This window comes from Triticum aestivum, chromosome 1A (assembly GCF_018294505.1).
Source record: "Triticum aestivum cultivar Chinese Spring chromosome 1A, IWGSC CS RefSeq v2.1, whole genome shotgun sequence".
NCBI classification, from domain to species: Eukaryota; Viridiplantae; Streptophyta; class Magnoliopsida; order Poales; family Poaceae; genus Triticum; species Triticum aestivum.
Genome location: NC_057794.1, coordinates 588,229,449 through 588,239,050, shown reverse-complemented (window position 1 = coordinate 588,239,050; position 9,602 = coordinate 588,229,449). Strand labels below are relative to the sequence as shown.

The window sequence follows — 9,602 nt, the reverse complement described above, 5'->3', positions numbered from 1 at the left end:
TTAAAATCAAAAGCCATAACTTTAAACCAAACATCGGAATTAAGATCTATTTTAACCGTTGGAATCCTCACAATGTGTTCTTTGAAACTAGATTCCGCATGAGTCTAAACCATGGAAATAAAGCCCCTAAAAGGTATGAAAATATGAAACATGGATAATAGAAAGCACACAATCGATGCTAAGTCCCCTAGAAGCTACATGGATGGATCAGCTAGCCTCCCTACTTGGCCTTGTAATCCCTCCACAGCTCCTGCACGCACTTGCCCATAATCTTCACGAAGTCTTCGTCGCTGTACCCGCCCTTGAGCCGATTTGTAGGGCTTCTTTGATTTAAAGGAATTTTATAAGATTTTCGAAGGATTGAAATCCTTAGGATTTTTTTATGTTAGTCCTTTAATTCATATGATTGAATCTCATAGGAATTTTTTATATGAAATCTTTTGTACTATATTTTATAGAAAATCTAACATGCACTCCAACCTTTTTTTACGATTCCTTTATTTTTCCTGCGTCATCAAACACTCATTGCTAATCTAATAGGATTCAAATGGGCATACAACTTTAACCTTATACTTTTCGTATTACTACGTTCTCAAAATCCTACGAATCAAAGATGCCCTTAGCCGATTTATGGGGTGCTCGTGAGAGCAATACTACAAATGCAGGACAAAGGTGACGAACGCAAGTACGATATGCTGACTGCTAGTAACAGAATAATCAAGAAGGTGATGATAAGTATTTATTGTCACTGTTGAACTAGTTTCAACTAAGGATTCTATCTAGCATTATATTAGTAAAACCTGCCGGCTTGGCCTTAGTGTCACTTGTCAAGGATGTGCCTATAAATTTGAGGCCGGTCGGCCACTCATCCACTCAGACACAAGCTAAATCATGATGAAGCACTTCACGCCAGTGTTGGCTTCCTTACTCGTGGTCGCCGGCCTCGCCACCACGGCAGCCGGCGTGAGGTTCACGGCAATGAACAACGCGTCGACGACCCCCGGCGGGCAGCGCTTCGACGAGGAATACGGCGTGGGGTACGCGGTGCAGGTCATGTCGGAGGCCTCCTTCTTCACCTGGAAAATCTTCAACCAGACGGCGCCCGAGGACCGCCGAGCCGCCATGGACGACCGCGTCAAGCTCGTCGTCAACTTCATAAACACCAACATCCTCGCCTTCGAACGCGACAGCGAGAGCAGCATCACGCTCAACGCGGGCTACGTGAACAACATCACCGGCGACGTGAGGACGCTGGTGACGGGGCTGCTGTACCACGAGGTGACGCACGTGTGGCAATGGGGGCAGCAGGACACGAACCAGACTCACAGTTGGATCTACGAGGGGATGGCCGACTTCGTCCGGCTGCGTGCCGGCTATGCGGCGCCGTACTGGTTGCAGCCGGGGCAGGGGGACAGCTGGGACACGGGCTATGACGTGACGGCGTGGTTCCTGGACTACTGCGACCAGCTGAGGCCGGGGTTCATGGCGGTGCTCAACCAGAGGCTCAAGGACGGCTACAGCGACGACGACTTCCTGCAGATTATGGGCAAGTCCGTGCAGGAGCTGTGGAGGGATTACAAGGCCAAGTACGGCGGCTAGCTGACCCATCAATGTATTGGTGCTTCTGCTTCTAGGGGACTTAACATCGATTGCGTGCTTACTATCATTCATGTTTTGTATTTTCCTACCTTTTAGGGGCTTTATTTCCAAGGTTTAGAGCAAATCCAGTAGATGCCCAATAAGTATAACCTCAAAAATATGTATTGGAACCTTTAATCCCTATAAAAGATTATCTTTTGTTTCTACTTTTTTATTATTTTTTTGCGCATAGAAACACCATTCTAACTCCTGTTTCACACCATAATAATTTAAACGTTTGTATTTAGCATGTCATCGGCTACCAACTGATCGATCATTGTCTGTTACAAATGAAAAAGAAAGAAGAAACAATTAAAATGGCCGTCCGGCAGCTAGTTAAACAACCGGACAAAGAAAACTGAAAAATAAAGAACTTCATTATTCATTGTCTATTCACCAACATATAATCAGGTTAAACCCTGTACATGTACCCATCAGCCACCATCAGGACAAGTGTGTCATCCGCTGCGATGTGGTTCAAATATATACAAACTCCTATGGAACTCTATCACAATCTCAGTGAAAATTAGGCCTCATGGCTGAGCTACCTTGTGCCAATCTGCACTAGTAAGGTAGCTAGCAGCTCTAGAATCCGCAGAAGTCCTTGAGCTCACCATGCACGTCCTCGTTCCTGAGCTTGGACATGGCCGACTTCTCAATCTTCCTGATCCACTCCTTGGACACGTGGTAAATGCCTCCGATCTGCTCCAGGGACCGGCACCTGCCATCCTCGAGGCCGTGCCGCAGCTTCAGCACACGCCCTTCTCTTGCCGGGAGCCTGTCCAGAACCATGAGCAGCCTCTCCCTCAGCTGCCTCCGGAAGATGGCCTCCTCTGGATCTTCTAGTGATGTGTCTGGGGTCACGTCCTGCAGTTCAAACACCCTTCAGACAGACCTATTCGCCGTTCAAATCGACGTACTGTATGAACTAACTGTAGTTTTTGAGATAATTGGGGAGTTGTTAATCTCTTATCTGAAAAGTTTGTACATTTCCATGGATTCATTGATCATTCATAACTCTGGTTTCTGAATGTGAGAGGGCATTTAGAGGAGGCTAGAGGGCAATACCATGAACTTGGCGTTCTGTCCGGCCCCGACCTCCATGTAGAGTGAAACGACACGACGGGAGCACTTCCGCGCCAATCTAACATTGGCAACCGACGCGCCAACGAAGGTCGCGATCTCCGCGTCTATTGGATTCCTCCCAGTGCTGGATCGAATTGCCCGCTTAGCTTCCCTGACCTTTCGGATGATACAATCCATCCTTGCCTACACTTGCACAATTCCATTGTCAGTTCCATATCATCAACAAAGGTATATGCTTTTCTTTTCTTGCATGAAGCACAAGCTGACACATGTCCAAATAGTTATTGGTTTCAGAGGCATACGGGGAGCTGGATCACTCCAGAATTTTCAGCAAGGAGCGCTAGCATGGGTTTCCTTATCCAGTACTTCACATAGGTTGAGAATTTGCATCCTCTCTGGCTGTCGAACCTCTCAGCGCCATCAAGGACACCCATTTTCCCAGCCTGCATTGTCATTTCCAACAAGGCCGGTTACAAAAGGTTGCTAGTTGTAGGTACAGGAGATAAGGAGAGGTTAAAAGTATAAGCTTGCAACCTGGAGTAGATCCTCGAAAGCTGTTCCCATTCCGGTGTATGTCCTTGCAATGTACTTGACAAGCCACTCGGTGGTCACCAGTAACCTCTCTCTGCAGCAGTAGCCTGCTTGCAGTCTACTCTTCAGGACCGCTTCATCAACTCCAGCTGCTTTGGCCCACTTATCATAGCAGACCTCCTGCCCTTCCTTCACCATGTTCTCCCTGATCTTCTCAAGGTTTGCACATTCCTGGGAACACGCACATTCAGAAAACGTTACAGACGAGGACATGAACAATATGCCAATGAGAATACTGATGTGAGGGGGATACCTTGATAGTCACCAGCAAGTCCGACTGTTCCCGAACTATGCTCCTTCGCCGGCCTGGATAGTTTTTCCACTCAGATATAAATTGACTACTGGTGGACCTGCGTGATTTTCTTGGTTTTTGTGAGGATGCTTTTACACAAACCACAGAGACCTTTTCTGATGCTCTAATTCTCTTCAATTTCCTCTCTTGGCTTTTCCCACTTCGAATAATCACCAATTGATCATCGCTTTGCTCATCGAGAGGAGTCACCGGAGCAAATTCAGTATCATTCCAAGGGAGTGCAAAATCTGGTGCATGTGAGGTATGTGTTATGGTGGCACCGGACCTCGACGCGTTAAACCATTTCAGAGCTCCAAGCTGTTCAATATGTACAAGGATATCTCTCTCCAGCAACACCAAATCTTGAGCAGCCAAACTACTCTGTAACACATGGATGTTTTGCATCAACAAGTTATACTGCAAACTGTTGCCACTTGTGTGTGCCCCATTCATCCAAGAAGACATGTCCTCGTAGATCATGTCGAACTGCGCATTCCTGTCAAGAGCACCATCAAGGGATGTTCTTTCGGCATCCACCTGGAATTGACAATGTGGTCATTTTCTGTACCAAAATTCAGAAAACAAAGAGCACATATGTGATTTAATTCAGAGTATACACCTTTATTTTTGGTGAGCAGCCTGACATGTTCCCTGTTATCTGAAGCAAACCGGATGAAGATGCAGCAGTTCTGGTGATGTCACCCCAGCGCCGGCTAAGATTAGCGCGCCGATTGAGCAAGAGATGCAGGGCCAGAACTCTCAACGATTCAGAGCAAACTGACCTCCCACTCACTGCATCCACCACAGAAAAAAGAAAATTCATATTATGTGTGGCCTACCGAATATCCAAACATGTACTGATAGTGTCATTCAGACAAAGCATCAACGGTCAGGTAACATTCAGAAACTGAAGTCTGGACTACTAACATTTTTCTGTTCTGTTCGCAAAATCACAGCACCTTGTAGATAAGGGGGTGGTTCTTGCACGGGGAAGAAGATAAGATAGGAAAAAACATGCAGATATCTGACAAGACGTCAAGAGACTGGAGCGCTCACGTGGAGGGTGGGGGTTCTTGGGGAGCTGGGCCTGCAGCATCCACGGCGAGGAGGAGGAGGACGACGATGACGGCGAGCAGCAGCACGGGCCGCGCGCCATGGGCAGACCCATGTCGCCGGATAGCTGCGGGCGGCAATGGTGATGGCGCCGCTGGGAGGAAGGGGATAGAGTTGCAGGGGGCCTATCAATCCAGAGGCCTTCCTTTGTGTTCTGGCTGGAGCGGACACTTGCAAAAAAGATTGGATCTTTGAGGGTGAAAGCGAGTTGGGATATTTTTTTTCTCTCTCTCTCATGGGATCTTTGCTATTTCCCGAGGTTATGGACAAGAGCTGAGCGGAAAAATGATTTATTTTCTCAAAAAATACCGAATATTGTCTTTGGAGGCCGAGCTCCATGGAGCTCGGTTTTGAAAAACTCTAATTTCATCAAATTTTATATTTTCTGCGTCTCAAAAAATTCTGAAAAAAACACAGATATACAGGAAGGCATAACACACATGTGCGTAAAGTTTCAGGGCAAAATATGTTCAAATGAGGGCAGTGCAAAAAAGATAAATTTGGGGCTTTATTAACACATGATACTATTCATCCTCCTAAGCCATGAATTTGTCTTTTTGTACATATCGCATTTCAATGTTTTTCATCCTAAAATTTTACACACATACACATAACATCATGGTTTACTTGCATAATTTTTTTTTTAGATTTTGTGGAAACCGAAAAGTTTGAAATTTGATTTGTTTTAAAAAAAAAGGCCTCCATGGAGGCCGTCAGCCAAACGTCCGTTCTCAAAAAGTACACGCTTCATAAATAAAGCCACTATCACAGTCATATATTAGGGTTCAAGTGCAGCACAATAAAATAGTTTGCTGAGGCATCAGTACAGACACACTCAAGAAAACATAAAAGAAAGAAGAAAAGACCACCACGGGCCTTGAAAAACAATTTTTTTGTATCGCATAACGAAGGTTCTTTTTGTCTTGCCCGAAAAAATGAATTTAATTCAGTTTCAAGTATCAGTGGAAACATGAATTAGCACATCCTCACTCCCTTCTAAGCATGTCCAAGGTAGCTTTAAAAAAGCATGTCCAAGATTGCATCCACACTCCCTTGTTTTCACATTCCAAAATGATCCATCAATTAGTTCAATTTGTTTTTTCCTTTGGATAAAAGATCTATAAATTACATACAGTTACTCTGCTTTGCTAAAACTTAAGTGGTTGTTCTTCACTATTAGCCAGCCGGTTTATGGGACTCTAGATCTTACACGGATATCAGTGTGGGTTTGAAAAATAAAATAAAAGGAACACTAGACATATGGAGTTTGGACACAAGGCGGTTGCTAATCCTATGTACCTAGAGAGTTGATCCCCTGTAACTCTAATTCTCTTAACATGCAACTATGCCACCACACAATGCCCCATGCATGACCTAACGACTTGACCCCCACAAACTTCAATTGTCTTAACATGCAAATATGTCACCTAATCATGCCACTATGCATGCGAAAACACCCACATTGGAATGAACCATGCATACTGCCTCCTCCGTCTCGGTTTATTAGCCTCCCTCTAATTTTGCGTTAAACTTTGACCATTTATTTAACTATCAAAATATAAAGTATGTGTGAAATAAGTATAGAGTTGAATTTGTACTCGAAAGAGGTTTCCAATGATATAGTTTTTGTTACATATAATTTATATTTTATTAGTTACATCTATGATTAAACTTCAACCCAAAATAAAAGGGGGTCTGATAAACCAGGACAAATGGAGTACTCATATTAAATATTCTACATCTATAGAATAAACAAATATAATAGTAAATTATATGTTAGTTTCAATTCACATATTGTTTGTCTAAATGCTCATGTTTCATACAAACAAATCCCAATGAAATAACTTCAACCAACTGTTGGGTTTCGTAGTAATTTCAAAAAAATTCCTACGCACACGCAAGATCATGGTGATGCATAGCAACGAGAGGGGAGAGTGTTGTCTACGTACCCACGCAGACCGACTGCGGAAGCATTGACACAACGTAGAGGAAGTAGTCGTACGTCTTCATGATCCAACCGATCAAGCACCGAAACTACGGCACCTCCGAGTTCGAGCACACGTTCAACTCAATGACGATCCCCGGACTCCGATCCAGCAAAGTGTCGGGGAAGAGTTCCGTCAGCACGACGGCGTGGTGACGATCTTGATGTACTACAGCAGCAGGGCTTCGCCTAAACTCCGCTACAGTATTATCGAGGACTATGGTGGCTGGGAACGCCGCACACGGCTAAGGAATAGATCACGTGGATCAACTTGTGTGTTCTTTGGGGTGCCCTGCCTCTGTATATAAAGGACTAGAGGGGGGAGGCTGGCCGGCCAAGGGAGGGCGCGCCAGGAGAGTCCTACTCCCTCTGGGAGTAGGATCCCCCCCCCCCCAATCCTAGTTGGAATAGGATTCCTTGAGGGGGGAAAGAGAGAGAGGGGGCCGGCCACCTCTCCTAGTCCTAATAGGACTAGGGGAAGGGGGGGAGGCGCACAGCCACCTTGGGCTGCCCCTTTCTCTTTTCCACTAAAGCCCACTAAGGCCCATATAGCTCCCGGGGGGTTCCGGTAACCTCCCGGTACTCCGGTAAAATCCCGATTTCACCCGGAACACTTCCGCTATCCAAACATAGGCTTCCAATATATCAATCTTTACGTCTCGACCATTTCGAGACTCCTCGTCATGTCCGTGATCACATCCTGGACTCCGAACAACCTTCGGTACATCAAAATGCATAAACTCATAATATAACTGTCATCGTAACCTTAAGCGTGCGGACCCTATGGGTTCGAGAACAATGTAGACATGACCGAGACACGTCTCCGGTCAATAACCAATAGCGGGACCTGGATGCCCATATTGGCTCCTACATATTCTACGAAGATCTTTATCGGTCAGACCGCATAACAACATACGTTGTTCCCTTTGTCATCGGTATGTTACTTGCCCGAGATTCGATCGTCGGTATCCAATACCTAGTTCAATCTCGTTACTGGCAAGTCTCTTTACTCGTTCCGTAATACATTATCTCACAACTAACATATTAGTTGTAATGCTTGCAAGGCTTATGTGATGTGCATTACCGAGAGGGCCCAGAGATACCTCTCCGACAATCGGAGTGACAAATCCTAATCTCGAAATACGCCAACCCAACATGTACCTTTGGAGACACCTGTAGTACTCCTTTATAATCACCCAGTTACGTTGTGACGTTTGGTAGTACCCAAAGTGTTCCTCCGGTAAACGGGAGTTGCATAATCTCATAGTTATAGGAACATGTATAAGTCATGAAGAAAGCAATAGGAACATACTAAACGATCGGGTGCTAAGCTAATGGAATGGGTCATGTCAATCAGATCATTCAACTAATGATGTGACCTCGTTAATCAAATAACAACACTTTGTTCATGGTCAGGAAACATAACCATCTTTGATTAACGAGCTAGTCAAGTAGAGGCATACTAGTGACACTAAGTTTGTCTATGTATTCACACATGTATTATGTTTCCGGTTAATACAATTCTAGCATGAATAATAAACATTTATCATGATATAAGGAAATAAATAATAACTTTATTATTGCCTCTAGGGCATATTTCCTTCACCAACTCCCACAGTAACGCGCGAGGTATCATCTCTAGTATAGCTAGCGTTTCATTTGTGTAATAAATGAAAAGATCGAAAATGCATCAGTGAACCTAACTAGGTGCGCACGCACCTGAATTGGAAAAAATAACTAAACATAAGAAAAATAGTCAAATATTTTTTAAATTGTTTGGCAACATACATGGATAAATTATTTATGTCGTATTCCGAGCAAATTACAACAAAATACATACTATATAAATGCTACTATTCACTTTTTTGTAGTTGTTTTTTCGCTCAGAATACGAAATAACTCGTTTGTCCCGAAACTTTAAACATATAAACACTAAAATTCGATCGATACACAAGTGTGATTTGCTTACCACACCAATGCTTTTGTGGATTGATGCCACTAGTGAAGTTATGGACCTCGGTCCATTATTCCTCATAATCACAACCTCGAGCACTTTATCTTCCATTCTTGTATAATATGAACTTTTGCTTTCATTGCTTACAAAAATCATTTCCAACCACAAGATATATGAATACTTGTAACTAGCAAAGCTAGCTAGCTAGCTAGTGAGATTGATAACCTCACTAGAAGTGTTGGGGGCCAACTGAAGTGTCTTAGTTGTGTGCATGTACTGATCATTGGCCGGTAGAAGAACTCCACGAATTGATACCTTGGTTCACAACTTAGGGGAAAACTTGCTCCTTGTTGTAAAAGAGGTAAATACACTGGGAGTCATAGAACTTGCATGTGGCGGTCAGTTTAGTGCAAAAACTTGTAAAATACGTGTTTCTGGTCCACGAACTTGCACGGAGGTGCAAATACGGTCACATTTTGCGTACACGGGGTGTATCCGTTGCCTGCGTGGCACGCCAGCATGACCGGGTCCCACAGTCAGCCACTGTAACAGTTCTTGCATCGTAGATTTGCAGAAAAGCCCTCAGCTTATCCTTTTTAGCAACATTGTGCCATGTTTACAGTGCTCCCTACATGCGACTGTCGCCAATGTACAAACCAACGTAATTATAATGCTATATACTTACATTTCTAAGTATATAATGACGCCGACGTACTTAATTACGTAAGTATATACGGCCTCAGTCCACCAGTACGCACTACTACCTTCGTTCTGATTTACTGGTCCTCAAGTATTTTGTGCTAATTTTTAACCATAAATTTAGTTAATGAAATGTTAATATATGTCACAAAAAATAGTATCATTGGAAACTATGTTCAAATATGAATCCAATGATATAATTTGTGATTGCATGCATTAAAATTTTGTCAGTTAAATAAAAAAGG

The 9,602-nt window shown here is 43.8% G+C and overlaps 2 protein-coding genes across 3 annotated transcripts; one reads left to right on the top strand and one right to left on the bottom strand.

Moving 5' to 3' along the window:
• Positions 1-891: 891 nt before the first annotated feature.
• LOC123058149 (uncharacterized) lies at positions 892-1,599 on the top strand. The gene has a single exon (XM_044480994.1). The coding sequence runs from the start codon at positions 892-894 to the stop codon at positions 1,597-1,599; it is 708 nt and encodes a 235-aa protein (XP_044336929.1).
• Positions 1,600-1,997: 398 nt separating this feature from the next.
• Positions 1,998-4,934, bottom strand: LOC123070406 (RNA polymerase sigma factor sigC). Of its 2 annotated transcripts, none has more exons than XM_044493627.1 (7): positions 4,664-4,934; positions 4,227-4,399; positions 3,569-4,144; positions 3,259-3,486; positions 3,027-3,167; positions 2,707-2,907; positions 1,998-2,505 (listed from the first exon to the last, which is right to left on the bottom strand). In XM_044493627.1, exons 1-7 carry the CDS (start codon positions 4,773-4,775, stop codon positions 2,224-2,226), a joined length of 1,713 nt encoding a protein of 570 aa, XP_044349562.1. In that variant the 5' UTR covers positions 4,776-4,934; the 3' UTR covers positions 1,998-2,223. The 2 variants fall into 2 exon arrangements, with proteins under 2 accessions (XP_044349562.1, XP_044349564.1); XM_044493629.1 differs by having other exon boundaries at positions 2,231-2,521.
• Positions 4,935-9,602: the final 4,668 nt, after the last annotated feature.

Excerpts from the sequence above, each read along its gene's own strand:
- LOC123058149 (XM_044480994.1), top strand. The coding sequence starts at position 892 with ATGATGAAGCACTTCACGCCAGTGTTGGCTTCCTTACTCGTGGTCGCC.
- LOC123070406 (XM_044493627.1), bottom strand. The coding sequence starts at position 4,775 with ATGGGTCTGCCCATGGCGCGCGGCCCGTGCTGCTGCTCGCCGTCATCG. Across the intron at positions 4,400-4,663 it reads CAAGAACCCCCACCCTCCAC|TGAGTGGGAGGTCAGTTTGC; the intron begins GTGAGCGCTCCA and ends TGGTGGATGCAG. Across the intron at positions 4,145-4,226 it reads GCTGCTCACCAAAAATAAAG|GTGGATGCCGAAAGAACATC; the intron begins GTGTATACTCTG and ends TGTCAATTCCAG.